General features: G+C 35.1%; 1 protein-coding gene across 4 annotated transcripts in view; it reads left to right on the forward strand.

Annotated features, from left to right (window-relative positions):
- CNTNAP4 (contactin associated protein family member 4) overlaps positions 1 to 20,669 on the forward strand; it is a 325,777-nt gene that overhangs the window by 29,922 nt on the left and 275,186 nt on the right. For 3 of the 4 annotated variants that reach the window (XM_001143566.6, XM_063797456.1, XM_063797457.1), the window contains exon 1: positions 11,862 to 12,210. The exons of the other annotated variant lie outside the window; for it this stretch is intronic. In XM_001143566.6, coding sequence (XP_001143566.3) covers positions 12,126 to 12,210 — 85 coding nt within the window. In that variant the 5' untranslated portion in view covers positions 11,862 to 12,125. Of the gene's footprint in view, positions 1 to 11,861; positions 12,211 to 20,669 lie in introns of those variants that run through there. 4 annotated transcript variants of the gene reach the window in all.

The following is a 20,669-nucleotide window of genomic DNA, read 5'->3' on the forward strand; positions in this document are numbered from 1 at the left end:
ATTTTTATAGGGCTTCCTGAGGAACTGGTTTCTATCTTTTCTAAGTACTGACAGGAGTAGGGAGCCTGGTTGGGGCTGCTGAGAACAAAGGCAATTAACATGGCTTGGTTTAGTGCCAGTCTGCAGTACCACAGAAAGTCACCAGGGGAGCTCCTGAGTAGGAACTGGCAAACCTCTGTAATTAGATTACACGCAAACCCACGATGACATAGCCTCAGAAAAGTCTTGAGAGGTCTCCAGAATCTATAGCCCATCTGGTTGTTGAAAGTCTTCCTTGCACAAAACTGGATCACAAAGACTGAGAGAGGTGGCTGATTTTCAAATGCCCAAGTCCCAACAGAAGATAAGGAGGCATATAAAGAAACAGTAGAAATAAGGCCCAATCAAAGATCCATACTAATTCTCCAGAAATCACCCCTAAAAAAACAGATACATGGATTACTAGCCAAAGATTTCAAAATAATCTTCAAAAAGATGCTCAATGAATTATAAGAGAATAGAAACAATAAAATAAGGAAAACAAGGCATAAACCAAATGAGAATATCAATACAGAGAGAAACTGTGAAGAACTGAACAGAGATTCTGCAGCTAAAGAACATGACAACTGAGTTGAAAAATTCACTAGAGAGACTCAACAGCAGACTTGAACAGATGAAAAAAGAATCAGTGAACTCAAAAATAGAAAACTCAAAATTACTGAAGCAGAAGTCCAAAAAGAAAAAAAAAAAATAAAGAAAAGAACAGACTAAGGGACTTAGGAGACACCATCAAGTGAAACAACAAAAGCATTTATTAAATCTGAGAAGGAAAAGAAAGAGAGAAAGGGACAGAGAGCTTACTTGAAGAAATATTGACCAAAAACTTCCGAAATCTGAAGTGAGAAATGGACACACAAATTCAAAATCTGAAAGAGCTCTGACTAGGATAACTCGAAAGAGATATCACCAAAACACATCATAATCAAACCATCAAAAGTCACAAAGAGAATTTTGAAGGCAGCAGGAGAAAAGTGACTCACCATATACAAGGGAACTTCTATTAGATTATCAGCAGATTGTCGCAGAAACTTTGCATGCTAGATTGAAGTGGGATGATATATTCCAAGTGCTGGAAGAAAAACTACCAACTAAGAAACTATATCCAGCAAAACTGCATTTCAGAACTAAAGAATAAATGAAGACTTCCCCAGATAAAAATGGAAGGAGTTAATTACAACTAGAGCTACTTTACAAGAAAAACTAAAGGTAGTCTTTCAAGATGAAGTGAAAGAATAATAAATAGCAACAGGAAACTATATGAAAATGTAAAACTCTCTGGTAAGGGTAAATATATAGAAAAATATAGAATCCTATAGTATTATAATGCAGGTGCATAAATAATTTTTGATGTGTTGTAGAATTAAAAAAACAAAAGCATAAATAGTAATGATAACTTCATATTAATAGACCCACAATATAAAAAGCTAATTTGTGTCATTAATGTAGTGCAGGAGTAACAGAGATGAAAAGGAGTAGAGTTTTTATATGTAATTAAGTTATAATCAGTTTAAAATATATTGTTACAATTTTAAAATGTTTTATGTAATTATAATGGTAACCACAAATAAAATGTCTGTAGAATATACACAAAGAGAAATGAGAAGCATATCAAAACATGTCATTATAAAAATTAATAAAACACAGAAAGAGGCAGCAAGAGAGAAAAGGAGAGATAAAAAGCTATATTATATACTGAAAACAGTTAACAGAATGGAAATAGTAAATCCTTTCGTAACAGTAATTACTTTAAATGTAAATAAATTAAGCCCCCAAATTTGAAGACATAGATTGGGTAAATTGATATAAAACAAGATTCAACCATATGCTGTCTACAAGAAACTCACTTTCAATCTAAGGATGCACATAGGTTAAAAGTGAAAGGATAGAAAATGGTATTCCATGCGTAAAAACTTAAAGAGAGCAGGGGTGGCCATAGTTAACTCATGCAAAGTAAACTTTAAGACAAAAACTGTCTCAAGAGATGAAGGAGTACATTATGTAATTATAAAAAACCAAATTCACCAGAAAGATAGAACACTTAGAAATATGCATGTAATTAACATTAGAGCTCCCAAATATATGAATCAAACATTGATAGAAATACAGGGAAAAGCAGAAAGCAAGTTAATAGTAGTAGAAGGTTTCAATACTCTACTTTCAGATATGGATAAAACAACCAAATAGAAGCACAATTAAAAAACAGAGGGAATGCAAATTAGTACAGCCATTAATTGAAAATGTATGAAGTTTCTTAAAAAGTTAAAAATATAATTTGTATCTAGCACTATTGGATATATATCTAAAAGAAAAAAAGTAAATTACTGTGTCAAAGTGATATCTGCATCATATTTATTGCATTATTCAGAATAGTGAGGATATAAAATCAACCTAAGTGCCCATCAACAGATGAGTAGATAAAGAAAACATGGTATATGTATACACATTAGAATACTATTCAGCCTTAAAAAAGAAGGCAATCCTGTCATTTCTAACAACATGGATGAACCTGAAGGGCATGATGTTAACTGAAATAAGCCAGGCACCAAAAGATAAATACTGCCTGATCTCACTCCTATATGGAATCTAAAAAAGTTGATCTCATATAAATAGAGAGTAAAATGGTGCTCATCAGAAGATAGGGAAGCAGTGGGGAAGAGGGTTGGGAAAATGTTGGTCAAAGGTTACAAAATTTCAATTAGATAAGAGGAGTAAGTTCAAGATATGTATTATATACGTCATGAGGACTGTAGTTAACAACAGTGTACTATATTCTTGAAAAGTGCTAAGAAAGTAGATTTTAAGGGTTCTCACCGCAAAATGACAGCTATATGAAGTAATGCATGCTATGGTTTGAATGTGTCCCCCAAAATTTGTATGTTGGAAACTTACTGTTCAATGCAACAGTGTTGGAAAGTAGCGCCTATTAAGATGTGTTTAGGTCAAGAGGACTCTGCCTTCATGAATGGGTTAATTTTTTTAATCACAAAAATGATTAGTTATCATGAGAGTGGGCTTGTTATAAAAGTGAGTTTGGCCCTCTCTTGCTGTCTTAGTCTTCCTGTTTCTGCCATGGGATGATGCAGCAAGTAGGCCCTCACTGGAGTCCAGAACCATGCTCTTGGACTTTCTAGCCTCCAGAACAGTGAGCCAAGTTAATTTCTGTTCCTTATAAATTACCCAGTCTCAGGTATTCTGTCACAGCAGCAAAAAATGGGCTAAGATAAGATATATACATGTTAATGAGTTTGATCTAGCCATTTCACAATGTACATATATTTCAAAACACTATGTTGTACATGATAAATTTCTATGTATATAATTTCATCTGTCAAGTAAAAAAAAAAAAAAAAAAACGGAGGACTTGAATAACACTATATACCAATCAGACCTAATAGACATATACAGAACACTCCACCCAATAGCTGTGGAATACATGTTTTTCTCAACTGCACATGGAACATTCTCCAAGGCAGAACACATGTTAGACAACAAAGCAAGTCTTAACAAGTTTAAGGAGACTGAAAAAATGCAAAGTAAGTTTCTGACCACTATGGAATGAAACTAGAAGTCAATAACAGAAAGAAAACAAAATCCACAAGTATGTAAAAGTTAACTCACTTTTAAACAACAAATGGGTTAAAGACGAAATCACAAGGGAATTTGGAAAATATCTGGAGACAAATGAAAATGAAAACACAACATACCAAAACTTGTGGGATACAGTGAAATAAGTACTAAGAAAGTTTACAGTGGCAAACACTCACATTAAAAAAAATAGGAAAAATTATATGAAACCACTAAAAGAAAACATTGGGGAAACACTCCAGGACATTGGTCTGGGCAAAGATTTCTTGAGTAATATCCCTTAAGCACCGGCTACCAAAGCCAAAATGGACAAATGGGATCACATCAAGTTAAAAAACTTCTGCATGGCAAAGGAAACAACCAGCAAAGTGAGGAGACAACCCACAGAATAGGAGAAAATATTTGCAAAGTTTCCATCTGATAGGGGATTAATAAAGAGAATATATAAGGAGCTTAAACAACTCTATAGGAAAAATCTAATAATCTAATTAAAAATGGGCAAAATATCTGAATAGACATTTCGCAAAAGAAGATGTACAAATGGCAAACAGATTTATGAAAAGGTGCTCAACATCACTGATTGTCAGAGAAATGCAAATCAAAATTGCAGTGAAATATCATTTCACCCCAGTTAACATGGCTTTTATCCAAAAGATAGGTAATAATGAATACTGGTAAGAATATGGAGAAAGGGGAACCATCATATGCTGTTGGTAGGAATGTAAATTAGTACAGCCATTGTGGATAACAGTATGGAGGTTTCTAAAAAACTGAAAATACAACTACCATATGATCCGGCAATCCCATTGCTAGGTGTATACCCCAAAGAAAGAAAATCAGTATATCAAAGAGATATCTGTTTATTGCAGTACTATTCACAATAGCCAAGATTTGGATTTAATCCAAGTGTCTATTAACAGATGAATAGATAAAGAAAATGTGGTACACATACACAATGAAGTATTATTCAGCTATAAAAAGGAACAAGATCCTGTCATTTGCAACAACATAGATGAAACTGGAGGTCACTATGATAAGTGAAATAAGCCAGGCACCCAATGACACTCTTAACATGCCCTCTCTGATTTGTCAGAGCCAAAAATTAAAACAATTGAACACATGGAGATAAAAAAATGGAATGATGATTACCAGAGGCTGGGAAGGGTTGGGGAGGGGTGGGGGATAGTGGGGATGGTTAATGGGTACAAAAATATAGTTATAAAGAATGAATAAATTATAGTATTTGATAGCACAACAGAGGGACTATCGTAAAAAATAATTTATTGTACATTTAAAAATAACTAAAATAGTATAATTGGATTTTTTATAACACAAAGAAAGGATAAGTGCTTGAGATGATGGATACCCCATTTACCCTGATGTGATTCTTACACATTGTATATCTGTATCAACATATCTCATCTGTGTCCTAAATATATACACCTAAATATACCCATAAAAATTAAAAAATTAAAAAAGGAAAAATCTCAAATAAACAGCTTTACACCTGAAGGAACTAGAAAAAGAAGAACAAACTAAACCAAAAGTTAGCAGAAGGAAGAAAATTATAAAAATTAGAAAAGAGAAAAATGAAATTGTGTATAAAAGAATGGAAATAAATCAATAAAACCGAGTTTATCTCATCAAAATTGACAAACCCTTACCTAGACTAACAATGAAGAAAGAGAGAAGACTCAAACAACTAAAATTAGAAATGAAAGAAGAGGTATTACAATTAAAGTGAGAAGGGAAATGTTCTATGAAAACTACTTGAACAACTACGTGCCAACAAATTGGAAAACCAAGAAGAAATGGGTAAATTTTTCTAAACATACAACCTGTCAAGATTGAATCATGGAGAAACAAAACATCTGAACAGACCTTTACCTAGTAAGGAGATTGAAGCAGTAAGCAAACACCTCCCAACCTAGAAAAGCCCAGGACCAGATGGCTTCACTGGAGAACTCTACCAGAGTTAACAGCAATCTTCCTCAAGCTCTTCCAAAGAATTGAAGAGGAAGAAAACTTCCAAATTCATTTTATGGGGCCAGCATTATCCTGATATCCAAACCAGACAAAGACACACCAGGAAAACTGTGGACTAATATCTCTAATGAATACTGATGCAAAAATCCTCAGCAGAATACTAGTAAACTGATTGAATAGCACATTAAAAGATTATACACTATAACCAAGTGGGATTTATGCCTGGAATGAAAGGATGTTTCAAAATATGAAAATCAATTACTGTACTACATCATAGTAACAGAATGAAGGGGAAAAAACACATGATTATCTCAAGTGATGCAGCAAAACTACTTGACAAAATTCAATACCCTCTCATGATAAATATACTTAAAACTAGAAATTGAAGGAAACTCTCTCAACATAATAAAATACATATATGAAAAGTTCACAGCTAACATCATAATCAATGGAGAAAGACTGAAAGTTTTTCTTCTGAGATCACGAACACATCAAAGAGGTCTGCTTTCACTACTACTATGCACCATAGTACTGGAAGTCCTAGCCAGAGCAATTAGACAAGAAAAAGAAATAAAATGCATCCAAAATAAATGATTTTAACAAAGTTGCAGAATATAAAATCAACACACAAAATAAGCAACATTTCTATACATTAACAATAACCAGTTCAAAAAAGAAATTAGAGTGTTACTATAACATCAAAGAAGATAAAACAACTAGCAACAAAATTAATCAAGGAAGTGAAAGAGTTATACACTAAAAAGCCATCAAACGTTGCTAAAAGAAATAAAAGAATACACAAATAAACAGAAAGACATCCTGTGTTTGTGGATTGGAAACTTGATGTTAGAGTATCCATACTACCCAAAGTGATCTACAGATTAAATGCAATTCTTATCAAAATGCAAGTGACATTTTTTTTCAGAAATTAAAAAAAACTTGAAATTCATATGGAATCTCAAGGCACTCTGAATAATCAAAATGATCTTGAAAACAAATAAACTAAATTGGAGGCCTCAATCCTCCTTTCAAAACATACGACGAAGCAGCAATAGTCAAGTTTACTGTGGTACTGGCATAAAAACAGATATATAAAACAATGGAACAGAATGCAGAGCCCAGAAATGAACGCTGGTATATACTACCGAATGATCTTCCACAAGGATGCCAATCCACACAGTGGAGGAAAGGACAGTCTCTTCAACAAAGGATGTAGGAAAAGTGGATAGTCTTATGCAAAAGAATGAAGTTTGAGCTTTATCTTACCTCACAGACAAAAATTAACTCAAAATGAATAAAGACGTAGACATAAGACCTAAAACTATAAAATCCCCGGAAGAAAGCATAAACGACATTAAATTTGGCAATGATTCATTGGATATGACATCAAAAGCACAGGTAACTAAACAAAAACAGGCAAATGGGACTACATCAAACTTCTGTTCACAAAAGGAAACAAAAGGTGAAAAATCAACCTACAAAATAGAAACAGACATTTGCAAGTAATGTATCTTACAAGGGGTTAATATCTAGACTATGTAAGAAACTTCCACAATTCCACAATACCAAAAACAAATAATCTGATTTAAAGATGAGCAAATAACTTAATAGACAATTCTCCAAAGAAGACATAAGAATGGACAACAAGCATGTGAAAAGAGGCTCAGCATCACTAATCAAGATAAATGCAAATCAAAACCTCAATGAGATATCATCTTATACCCATTGGTGTGGCCACTATCAAAAGAATAGAAAACAAGTTCGAATGAGGATACAGAGAAATTAAAGCCCTGTGCACTGTTGGTAAAAATGTAAAATGATTCAGCTGCTATAAAAAATAGTATAAAGTTTCCTCAAACTTTAAAAATGAATGATTATGTGATCCAGCAATCCCACTTCTGGATATGTATCCAAAATAATTCAAAACATTATCTTAAAGGAATACTTGCACACTCATGTTCTTTGTAGCATTACTCACTGTGGTCAAAAGGTGGAAGAATTCCAAATGTCCACTGACAGATGAGTGAATAAAGAAAATACAGTATATACATACAATGGAATACTGTGCAGCCTTAAAAAGAGGGAAACCCGGTCACATCCTACAGTATGGATGAACATTGAGGACACCATGCTAAGCGAAGTCAGTCAGTCACAAAATGACAAATACCATATAATTCCACTCATATGAAGCATCTGAAGTAGTCAAAATCAGAAACATAAAGTAGAAAGGTGGTTGCCAATGGCTGCAGGAGGGGAGGGAAGAGAGGGAGTTAATGTTTAATGGGTATAGAGTTTCAGTTCTAGAGATTTGTTGGATCACAATGTGAATATACTTATCACTACTGAACTATACTTAAAAATGATTATGACGGTAAATTTAATGCTGTATGTTTTTTTAACTACAATAAAAATGAAGGTAAAAGCACAATGTCTAAAAAGTATCCATTTCATTTTGAAGATATAAAGACAAATCAAACAATGTAAAAGAAATGAAATGATTACCCAGATTTGAAATGAAAAGATTTCTATAATAGAAATGTAGGGTAAAATAACTGTTAGATGAATAAATGAAACAAAAACTTTGTATGTTAATTTCTTTCTAGTCTTTCAATGTAATATAGTTCCACTATTGCCTTCTGGCCCTTTTCTAGTCTAAACTATAGTTTAGGATCCTCCATGGACCACTGTGGTGGGACATACAGTTCTCTGGCAAGTTGTAACAAGAAAATAATTCAAAGCCTGATTTTATGAATTTCAACATTTTGATCTGATTTACATGGCTTTTGCCAGGCAGGGTGTAAACTATAGTATGGACGTGGGAGACCTTAAACACCAGGGTCTTTTCTTAATTGGTGGAAAACATAACCAAAATACAGACACAGGGAGAAGTGATTAAAGGAATCTGAATCAGCAGTACAGGTGTGCAAAATTAGATCTCCACACTTTTCTGACTTTTCCTTTGATTTTCTGATGTTAAACAGCATCCTGGAGGGAATGGAGAAATGATGCATAAGTTAATAGGTCTTGGAGACAAACCCTTTTCTGCCACCAGTGTGGCATTACACAAGCTGTAATCCCTCTGCTCATCAGATTTCTTATCTGTGCCGTGTGAGTTGTACTAATATAATGATTACAAAAGGAACATTGATCATGCGCCTCCTAGGCATGCTCATTTCACAGGACATTGTCTTAACCACGAGGTTGATACCGTACTCACCGTTGGTGCACAGATGAGGAAATTAAGGATCAAGGATTATTATCCTGATGCAGCTTGCCCAAGGCCGTGCAGCTGGTGGGTGGTGGAACCTGTACAGACACTGAACCTGGGTGGCCAAGCTCTGACATTCCCTGCTTAGACCAATTCTCTGTACAGTTTTAATGCAGAGATCTAAAGCTGGGAAGTAAGTGAGGGCCCACTAAGCACAAGGCATTCAATAGTTGTCATATGTTATACCACAGTAAATCTTTGGTTATGATTCTCCTATTTGGACATAAAATAAATAAACCAAAGGTCAGCATCATTGAGTCATTTAATCAAAACAACAGTGGAAGCTGAATTTGTATCAAGGCCGCTCTGTTTTTTTTTGTTTTGGTTTTTTTTTTGAGACAGAGTCTTGTTCAGTCGCCCAGGCTAGAGTGCAGTGGCTCTATCTCAGCTCACTGCAAGCTCCGCCTCCTGGGTTCATGCCATTCTCCTGCCTCAGCCTCCCAAGTAGCTGGGACTACAGGCGCCTGCCGCCATGCCTGGCTAATTTTTTGTATTTTTAGTAGAGACGGGGTTTCACCGTGTTAGCCAGGATGGTCTCGATCTTCTGACCTCGTGATCTGCCCGCTTCGGCCTCCGAAAGGGCTGGGATAACAGGCGTGGGCCACCACGCCCGGCTGAGGCCTCTCTGTTTACCATATCTCAAGCACTCACTGTTTCATTTGTCTAGGCAACTCTCTACCCCTCTGCAGCCATCAGGCAGAGACAGGTTTTGCAGTGACTTGAAATGCTCAGGTCGTTTGTTGAGGGCCAGCCCCCAATTCCTTCTATTACTTTAGCCCATTGATATGGAAAAATCCGCCAGTACTGGTCACTATAATAATTTATACATTGTCCCAAAGAAGTTATTATTGTTATAAAATGTTTATTTTTCATTTTTGCTATGTGTACTTATCCATTTAAGATGCATTCTCTAATTTGTTTTATGAGAACAATTAAATACAATATTGTAACAACGAGACAACTTTTTTCTTCTGGAGAGCCCACAACCGTCCCACAGACATGACATTTTCTTCAAAGGACTGATATAATTATTCAATTAGATAACAAATGGCATATAGTATGTGTTCAATAAAATTTAATCTCCTTCAATAATTAGTAACATAAACTGTCAATTTATATCTGCTTTTACTTAGCATATGACTGAAAAAATAAAATCAGGAATGCAAGTCTAGGAACACAGAATAAACACTCAACCCATGACCTTTATTTTATTGTATTTATCCTTTTTTTTTTTTTTTTTGAGACAGAGTCTCGCTCTGTTGCCCAGGCTGCAGTGCAGTGGTGTAATCTTGGTTCACTGCAACCTCTGCCTCCCAGGTTCAAGCGAATTCCTGCCTCAGCCTCCCAAGTAGTTGGGATTACAGGTGCCTGCGACCACACCCTGCTATTTTTTTTATTTTTAGTAGAGATGGGATCTCACCATGTTGGCCAGGCTGGTCTCGAACTCCTGACCTCAAGTGATTTGCCCACCTTGGCCTCCCAAAGTGTTTGCTGTGTTTTCCTAGGGCCTAAGGTTTTTGCTGCCACTGACAAGGGTCAGGAAGGAGGTATACTCTGATTTAGGGGCAATAAGTCCTAGGGTGAGAGCAGTAAAACTGGAGTCAGAAAAGCCAAGTCCAGTCCTTAGCATTTACTACTAACTCTATGACCGCTTCGAATCATTTAAATTCTCTGTTCTTGTTTTCTCTTGTAAAACAGGAAAAGAAAAAAGATGCATTCTGCTTTGTTTGCAGGCGTGAGCTAAACAAGCATGTTTAGTTCTTACGGGTATTTCTGTCATTTTCTCACTCTTTGACAAACCTATCTGATCTTTGACAAACCCACTCTTTCATTATTCCATAAGAAAGTGGTGTTAAAGGCTTATGTTTCTTCCAATTTGTGATTACCAAGAGGCACTTAAGAACTCCAGGATTTCCATTTCTATAAAATCTAGCATATTATCAGTAAAACATCTTGACATTTATTTTAAATAGATTATCTGCTATGAACCATGTGACATGCTTCTTGTTATGTGATAGTAACTCCATTATTTAGACATTTTAAAATTCCATTCAAGAAATAGTTGTATCCATGGACCAGCCATTCAAAGAGTAATTTTTCTTTAATCATTGATCTTCCAAATTCAACTTTACTCCTCTGTCCTTTAAGTCACTTGAATTACATCGTCACATTGTTTAGTGTTGGTGTGAATGTGTATGCGTGTGTGTATGTGGTGGTGGTGGAGGTCCCTTTCTTCAGTATTCCCTCATTTCCTACTTTGGGCCTTTTTGGAAATGTTATTAAAAATTTTGATTATAGAATGGTACTGCATATTCACAGCATGATGCATTCATCAACATAAATCTAGCCAAAGCATTTCATTTGTGGATTTATACACCTGAAGCATTAAAATAAGAAATGTTAATTTCTTGCAGACTACTACCAGATGATTTTAAATATCTGCTAAGCAGGAATGTCTGTTCCCATGTGGGGAATTTCCATAATAAAATCCTGGCACCCTCGCTGAAGAGTACAGTTTTATAGAAACAGAGAAAAACAACAGCAAGTATTTTCCCTGAGGACGGTTTTAGCTACAATTTCCCAATGCTGCTTAGTTATTTCTGTCTTATTTTATGCTTTTGTTTTGAAACATAATGCAATTTTACCTGGATGCACTCCCGGACAATCAGGAATGGCTCAGTGTGTTTTCTGGCTCTGCCAAATGCAAGACCTCCAGAAAATCAGAAGGCTCCACCGCCTTGTCCCTTCCCCCACTCACACCTCCAGCTGGGAGAAAAGGGTTAAGGATTATTGGAAAATAGAAGAGAAGGGAGGGAGCCCCAAGGAGGCCCACGAACGGGAGGCCGCGCCTCTGGGTGCAGCGGAGCTGGAGCGCTGTTGTGTGTTTGGAAGGAAGGATGCTGCTGCCAATTTGTGGGACCGCTGCTGCGAGGAGTGGGCGTGGCCTCGGCGGTATGGATGCTTGTTAGGAAAGATGCTGAGTGCTTTTCAGTGAGGAGTCAGGGAGGTGTGTGTGAGAGAGAGAGAAAAAAAAGAGAGAGACAGAGACGGGGAGAGAGAGAGGGAGAGAGAAGAGAGGGAGGAGGGAAGAAGAAAAGACGGAGGGAGGTGAGGAGGAAGGGAGGGGGAGAGACAGAGACCTAGAGGGGCTGAAGACCCAGACAGAGCTGGCAGAGCTACTGAGAACAGGACTGGAGCGCTCTGAGAGCCTCTCAGGATCTTTTGGGGGAGCCCAATAAATGTGAACATGGGATCTGTCACGGGGGCTGTCCTCAAGACGCTACTTCTGTTATCTACTCAAAATTGGAACAGAGTCGAAGCTGGGAATTCCTGTAAGTATACAGCAAATGATTTAAAACTTGCGGGGGGCTCTCTGCAAAACTTTGATTCTGTTGGTTTGATGATGATTATTTGCAGCTGGGATTGCTGCAAAGCGTATTGCTGTAAACGAAGCATCACTTAAAAATCTTGCCAATGTGACCGGTTAACACTTGTCTCTCCTCTTGGTCTGGTCAAAATAGGCAAAGTGTCATTTCTCTTTTTGTCTACTCGCAGAATCTTACCCTCTGGTCTTTGAATATTCATTGAGAATGCCCAAGTTCTAGTAAAACATGAAATTAGCATCTTATCTGGGGAATAGCCTGTGAATATCTTCATTTCTTCTTTTTTAAAGAACTACTGAATTTTATTGGAATTATGTCTAAGAGGAAAACAACTGGCAGACTTTACATTATGCTGCATTGGCTTAGATTTCTGAAGTTTGCAATTGGGCAGACCAGTAGCTGCCTGCATCTTTAAAATGATGCAGGCTAATAACTGAAATGTACTGCAGACTTCAAGAGCACCAGCACTGGCTGAGGCGAGTCTCAGTATTAAGAGCTGTGCCTTCGCTGCTAAGAGAATGAGACTTAGCGCTCTCCGGAAAGAGGAGCCTCTTCCTACATTTTGCTTAAAGGAAAACCAGTCAGGTGGTCTTTCAAAAGTAGGATTCCTTTGTGGTTGAATGCTTAACTGCATAAATTTGTAATTGAATGTTCTGATGAAGTAGAACCTATTTAGGGAAGATTGAAATCTTATTTATAATTTAGATATCATCCATAATAATTTGGCAGACTCCCTTCATCCACTCTTTATTAGAGATAGAAAAAGTTTTAAAAGCTATCTTTGGCTTAAATTCTCTAAATGGGAGAATTTTCCCCTCCTGATTAATGACAAACAAGCTTGGCAAATACAACTTTTTATTTTTTTCTTGGATTTTAAAGGAAAAGCTCATTTGCTTTCCAAGAAATGGCTATGAGGCCTGTCCAGGAATTTATGTTGCTGCTGTATCATCAGGCTTAGATTTGGGGAACAGAAGCAGTAATCAGGCATTTGCTATGGCATATCACTTCACTGTGCTAAAGAGTTCTGATGTGGGAAAAACATGACAAACTCATGGGCACAAGTCAAATGTCCCCTCACAGTACCTGGCTCCCGTGATTTCGTGTTTCAGTTCAGAATGGGCTCATTTAATGTCACAGGGTATCCATCACTCTGAAAGAAGGAACCTCACTTCAGGTGCTGCACATCAGATTCAACTTTAGTTTGAGTGTTGTGATAATCTCATAAGTCAATAAAATGTATAATTTCACCTAGTCAAAACTTGGAATCTTATAATGGTAGCATTTGACAAACATTGCATCATACAAGCAAACAATAACAACAACACCCACACACAAATGGAAGTTCTGTAGAAAAGGCGTGAGTAATTCATCTTCCAACCATTAAAGTTCAACCAAAAAGAAAAGCACTAGAGGTCACTCTTACAATGTAAAGCACATCACCCCAAGCATCCTTCCCTCAAGAAAAGCAGAGCTTAAATCTGGCCTGTACTCCTTTCAGTCTTTCCACTAGACTGCCTGTAGTTGGGTTTAAAATACATTAATCTAATTATTTGGGTGGCTAGTTGTTTATGTTTGTTTGTTTTCTTGAAGCTCAATAAAAAGTGTAGGGTGTACATCAACATTAAATAGCTTTCTTTTGCAATATATCTTCTTAGAAAAGAAAAGGTGCTGAAAGAGATCTGAGGAGAGTATAATATTTATGTCTGCTTGGCTCTGGTTGGATCCCTCACTGACACTTAAAATTTCAGTGCTGGTTCTATATTCTTTCAGCCTTGGTTTGTTAAGGAAGTAATCTAATGCTCTTTTAAACATCTGATGAACTTGCAAAACCTATACGATTTTTCATTATAAAAAACATTTAAAGTTGGAGTTCTTGCTTACCATGCATGTGGAGTTGACTGTTCTTCAAGTGTCAAAAATAAAATGAAATGACCTTATATAATTAAAGTTGCACTTAGTAATTTATTGTGAATATTTTGACAATATGATTTGCAGCAGTATGTGTAAAAGAAAATATTTCATTTCTCAATTTCTGTTTCATTTTTTAATATTTAAGAAGTATTTTCTTTTTGGAAGAAGTAAGGTCTACTTGTACCAAGCGATGGTGGAAAGTATTTCATATATTTCATCCTTTTTGGAAGAACAAGTGTATATATGTTTCCCAGCAAGACTGGAATTTAGTGTAAGGACAAGCAACTATCAACCAGCATATGCATTTCTAAAGTATTATAATGACTCCAATAATTCTTCTGGACAAGACTTTATATTAAGAAAAAGTGAGTCAGTCTTGACTACCAATAGTAATATTGGAAATAACTGAGTATAAATAAATAAAATTAAAGGACTAGAAAGACTTTTCCCCTTTATTTATAGCTGATGAGCCAGGAGCAAATCTGTCATCTACAGAGTCAGCCCAAGGTTGCCAGTTTGAAAGCTTTCATGGGACAGAACTCTGCAAAACCAGTACAGCTCAGGGATTAGGTGCACTTTAATTTGAATGTTAATTGATCCAATTAAACAGCAGGGAAACTTTATATTAGAAGGATTCTGTTCAAAGACAAACGTATATGTTCACATATATGTATATGTGCTCATTTGTATATAGGTATATGTGTATGTAGATATCTAAACTACTAGACTCGTGCTCATTTGTATATACGTATATGTGTATGTAGATATCTGTAAACTACTGGACTCATGTGCTTGCATATTTTTGGTGGCCCTGTTAAGTACTTATCTGTCTAAAGATGAAATATGTTGAATGAACCACGTTCTCTGCCTACTAGTATCCTGTCTGACATTTCAAAAGCAGTGGACTAGCCATAATTTTTTTCTCTTTGTTCTCATCAAGATGAGCTTTTACAATTATATTGAAGTGTCCCTTCCATCAAAGTTTAGAGACGGATCCTTGTAGAAGGGTGTGCTCTTTGAGAAGCTGCACTGGCTGTTCTTGGTTTCTTTGCTTGCTACTAAGAGACGTGCATTAAGAACAGAGACATTTCTCTATTTTTTAATTGCTCTTATAAATCCAGTTTTTGAACATTAAGACATGGTTGAAGATGGGGTCAACTTACCCCAAAAGGAGGAATGGGTACAGTAGTAAGGCTGATAAGAGTTTGCTTTTATTTTAACTCTTGCAGATTATGTGAGGGAGGCTCTCTAGTCACTGGTATACTGAGCCCTACTCTTGAGAATAATTAATGCTCCCCAATGACTTAATTAGAAGTTAACATCTCACTGTGTTCTTTCTTTTCTCTGATGGAAATAAACGCCGTATCTGATACCTACCCTAAAAGAAGCACTGAAGGATAGATGAAGGCAAATTGCCTAAGTAGATGATCACTCTTGTGGGCCCTGGGAGACAGCTGGACAGATTCTCACATTGGTAAAACTCAACCTTGTAATTCTTTCTAGAAGCTACTTTCTTTTCCTCCCCCCACCGTATTTATTCCTATAGCAGAAAATAACTAGAATGCAATAGTAAAGTACTGATAAAATATAATTGTATGAGGCAATGCATAAATGGCTAGCCCCTATAAAGATCAGCACGTACTTTGACTCACTTTTCTAATAGCAATGGTGATTTATTTTCATCTATTCAGTCCATTTTCTCCACTTCTTATTACATGCATCTCAATAATCTCTGATAAAGGCAGCCTCTAGCTCTGGAGATAACGTGACTCATGGGCCAACATGGGGATCAAACATAACTTTCACACAATACCTGGTGCTTACTCTAGGCAATAAAGATTATTGTCTTGTAAAATTAATTTGGGAATTTATATCATATATAAGCAATTTCTGTATTGGAGCTAATGAGTATATCAAGATTAAATTGACTTTTGTTAAAGAAAATAGATTAATAGAATTATATAACATCTATTGTAAGATAATAAAATATTTAACTCAGGTTGGTAAACTGTGGCCCATGGGCTGAATCTGACCTACTAGTAGTGACTGTTTTTGTATGACCCGTGGGCTAACAACAGTTCTTCCATTTTTAGCTGAAAAAAATTAAAAGAATTCTTCATGGTAAAAAAATAATTATATGAAATTCAAATTTTATTCTTCCACTTATTAGTAAACCTGCATGACAAAAATTTCTACTCAAATATTAGTATTATATTTTGAATGTTATCAATTAAATTTTATTAAGATTGTTTACCCTCTTACTATGTAACTACTTACATAAGATTCTTTACTCTCTGGCACTTTATATAAAAAGTTAATTGACCCCTATTTAAATAATATACAATAAAATGATAAGACATGAAAAGTGTATAAATTATACTTCTATGATAAAATTTAGTCTTAATTATTTAGCACACAAATATATACTTGCAGAGTTGTGGTACTGAACGCAATGCTATTATTGCCAGGAACTGTAACAGAGGATATCTTCAAGTTAATGTTTCCTTGTATGTTTTTTCTTAAAGACTTTATTGTTCAAAAATCTTGATATTTCAGTGGGTATAAATTATTTGTAAAATTCCCACAGTTTTAATCTCAAGTGGTCTTGTTAGGATAAGATATTTGATGAAATATATAAGTAATATAAGTTCAATGAAGTATATAAGTAGTATAAGTTCAATTAACTGTACAAGTAATTGCAACTTAGATATTTTGAACAAAAATTCTGCTGTTATTTTACATTTTCATGAGTATAAAATATTCCACTCTATCTTAATCAGCAACTTACATTTGGAATCAAAGATCATATGAGGAAAATGTTTTTGATAGAAGAGTATTTTTGCTCCTGTGACTTTTAAAGCAACAGCTTTCTAAAAATTCTGAAATTGGCCAACTTTCTAGAATAAACTGAAAAATAGATTTTCATTTAAGCACTGCCCACTAAGAGCTCATGATATTTAAGCAAGTGATTTTCACTTACCCGTGTCAATAATAAATTTCTGGGTAAATGATTTGTGTATTTGAAATTGTATTTATTTTAGAATTCCAGGAACTGATCTTTGGCCCCATTTTATTTACGCTATACTTTTTCCTACAGTTTTTTGAAAAATTAAATTAAAAATATGATGTAATATCATTTAAAAACCCATTTTCATTTTTTCAGTTTTTTTCAAAACAAATGGTCACTTGTTAAAATAGTTTATTTTTTCATTATATTGTTTTTAGTGGTTCAGCTTTGAATGAAGATTTCTAAGTCTCATCAAAAGGCCAATTTCCAAAAAGAAAATAAACCCCCCCACCAAAAAAACTAGGATAGTCTCAAAGAGCTTAACTGAAATATGACTTTCTCTGAGTGTCAAAGGAATTGTGATGAGATTCGTGATCATCCACTGTAAGTACACAACGATTAGGGATAATGACATTGGCATTACATGGCTTTGAGTTTTTAAAAATAGAATATCAGCTCTGCTCTACAAATACCGATTTTTCTTGATTAAATACTATGTTTAAAATTTAAAGCTATTCTACTTCAGATTAAACAATATTGAGGCCTTAATATTGTTCACTAATGAATCATATGACCTTTAGGTTGCCAATTAGACCCAGGTTGTTTAAGAAATCGTTCTGTTATAAAGACACATGCACATGTATGTTCATTGCAGCACTCTTTACAATAGCAAAGACATGGAATCAACCTAAGTGCCCATTAGTGATAGACTGGATAAAGAAAACTGGTACATATACACCATGGAATACTATGTAGTCACAAAATAGAATGAGATCACATACTTTGTAGTGCCATGGATGGTGCTGGAGACCACTATTCTTGGCACTAACAAGGGAACAGAAAACCAAATACTGCATGTTCTCACTTATAAGTGGGAGCTAAATGATGAGAACACATGGACACATAGAGGGGAACAACACACACTGGGGCTTTTTGGAGGATGGAGAGTGGGAGGAGAGAGAGAATAAGGAACAATAACTAATGGGTACTAGGCTTAATACCTGAGTGTTGAAATAATCTATACAACAAACCCCCATGACACAAGTTTACTTATGTAACAAACCTGCACTTGTACCCCTGAACTTAAAAAATAAAAGTTAAACAAACAAAAGAAGTCCTTCACTATCCTTTAAAAAATATTTTCATTTTGTTTTCACTGACTGAAAGTTTACAGAATGATCTAGCTCCTGAAAACAGTAGGAAGAGTAAGAAAAATGTATCCAACATTGTTATGTGCATGTTCAGATTGTTAGTTGAATATATCTGATGAAATATTAAATCATGCAGACTTTGACCTGATTGTCTTCCATGCTCTAGTGTTTCAATTATTATTTATAGCTTATTTTTCATTTTTATTCATTCAATAATTTTGACCTCAACTTTAAAATTTATCTATAATCATTGAAATTATATTTTTCAAATTAACTAGTATGATAGGGAAGGGTTGACCCATCACAGTGTATGTGGTTAAATAGGAGATGTTTCCTATACTGTTGCATGATGTTCCTATGTTGTAGGTGGTGGTGGCATGCAAATTCTTATAAAATGTATGGATGATTGTTCTCATGGGTATTTCAGTTAGGAATATTTAGGAATACTCTTTAACAGATTTTCAAGAACAGGTATTGAGTTGTAGCATCGAATGCTAATATCAGTTTGATTTTGATCACTTTGAAAAGAAAAATCTCAGAAAGTGAAAGAAATGCCCCAAACCTCATGCAGACAAAAATTACAGAGTTTTGGAGACCCTGTGATTAACTGAAAACACTGAAATGAAGTAGTTTACCCAGTAGATTAACATTGGAATTGGAAGGATTCAGGGTTTTAAAAACAGGGTTTAAAATCTTAAGAAATAATAGTTTACCCATAATTTTAAGTTACAACAAATTGTATCTCTAAATAACAAAAATGTCGTTGACTGTTCAATTGTCTTCTGATATTTTTGGGGAAATTTTTGATGTCTAAGAATTTAACATTTAAATTTCTTCCATGAGCTCTTAAGCTGTGATTGTCTGTGTATTTCAATTAGATATGCATGCCTGTATGTGTATGCATGCATTTATTTGACTTTTGAAACTGGCTTTCCTTGTTTTTAATCTATGATTTTTAGGCTCTCCAAAGTGCTGATTACTTCAGGGGGCTGATGGCTCTGTGTTGGAAAAGACCAATCTGACATATAATTGCACAAGCAAAGATACTTTTGTTTCTTAATTGACTTTTGGAGGACAAAGATTTTTTCCATAATGTCTTTTGTTAGGGTCTTCATAGTTAGTTCATAGTTACTAACTATAGTTACATAGTTCTGTAGTTAGTGAAAAGCTACAGAACTGTGTAATGATAAAGAATGTACTTGCCAAATGCATTACAAGTTATCATTATTGCTTGAGTTTGCCCATGGAACATTGGTATTTGGAAGAGGAAGTGGATACGCTTGGGTTTTTTTTTTCCCCTCCTTCCAGTGAATTTTCATTATGGTTCATGGAAAAGTGGTACTCTAGTAATAAAATTGGGAAAATAGCATAACAGGAGGTAAAAATGAGCCTGTTTATGTTACAGTTAATGAGTCATTCCAATGTAATAATTGGAGAAGTGAGTGAAGCCTGAAAACATTTGACATTTTAAGTAGTTCAAAATTAGTAACTATAAAATTTTTTAATGCCATAAGTATTTAATAGAGCAATGATGAAATTTATCTCCAAGGTTTTTAAATCACAAAGGAAAAAAATGGTGTGATATTATCAGTTGGCCTATAGCTCTAATTGCTTTTTTTATTAAGTACCTCTCATTACTTGGCAGTGCTCTAGAATAAGATATTATGGGCTTCTAAATTGTAAAAGACATATTTGTTTCTGTAACCGTTTTGTTCCCACTGGCAATTATGATACTTATAAATGGGGTCATAGGTTGATATTACTTTAAAAGCACCATGTAAATATATAAATTCACCTGCCTTCGTCAATTACGTTTATTGTATACTTTTTAGAAAAATTATAACCTGTAATTTCATTAATGGACTTAACTCTGCAATTATGACCTACGGAAGTATTTTTTTCAATGTCCTTTGAATAAGGACACAGATAAACTCTCCTAGCAATTGGTTGTAAGCCTTAGGGTTGATAGTTGCTTGGATGACCTTGAACAGACATTTGATTCCCTTGGCCCACCAGAGAGCCCCACATTTTCCCATCAATATAAAGCAATTGCCTTTGCTATACCAGGCCCAATAGAGGGATTTCTTGGAAAATCTGAGAAAGTCAAATTTCTAGGCTAATAGCTTTGCTCTAAAAAGAGTGCATGTAGATTTATATCTTTAAGACTTGTCTTCAGTTTTCAAAGATACTATGTATTGGTATTTTAAAATCTGCTGGTCAGCAGACGACTGACCAAGGACAAAAAAGGAACTAGATTGAAAGTGGTCTTTAAGGGAAATGAGTTGCTGAGATAGAATTATCAGTGTGTGTGTGTGTGTGTGTGTGTGTGTGTGTGTGTG

Source organism: Pan troglodytes, chromosome 18 (assembly GCF_028858775.2).
Source record: "Pan troglodytes isolate AG18354 chromosome 18, NHGRI_mPanTro3-v2.0_pri, whole genome shotgun sequence".
Classification (NCBI taxonomy): Eukaryota; Metazoa; Chordata; class Mammalia; order Primates; family Hominidae; genus Pan; species Pan troglodytes.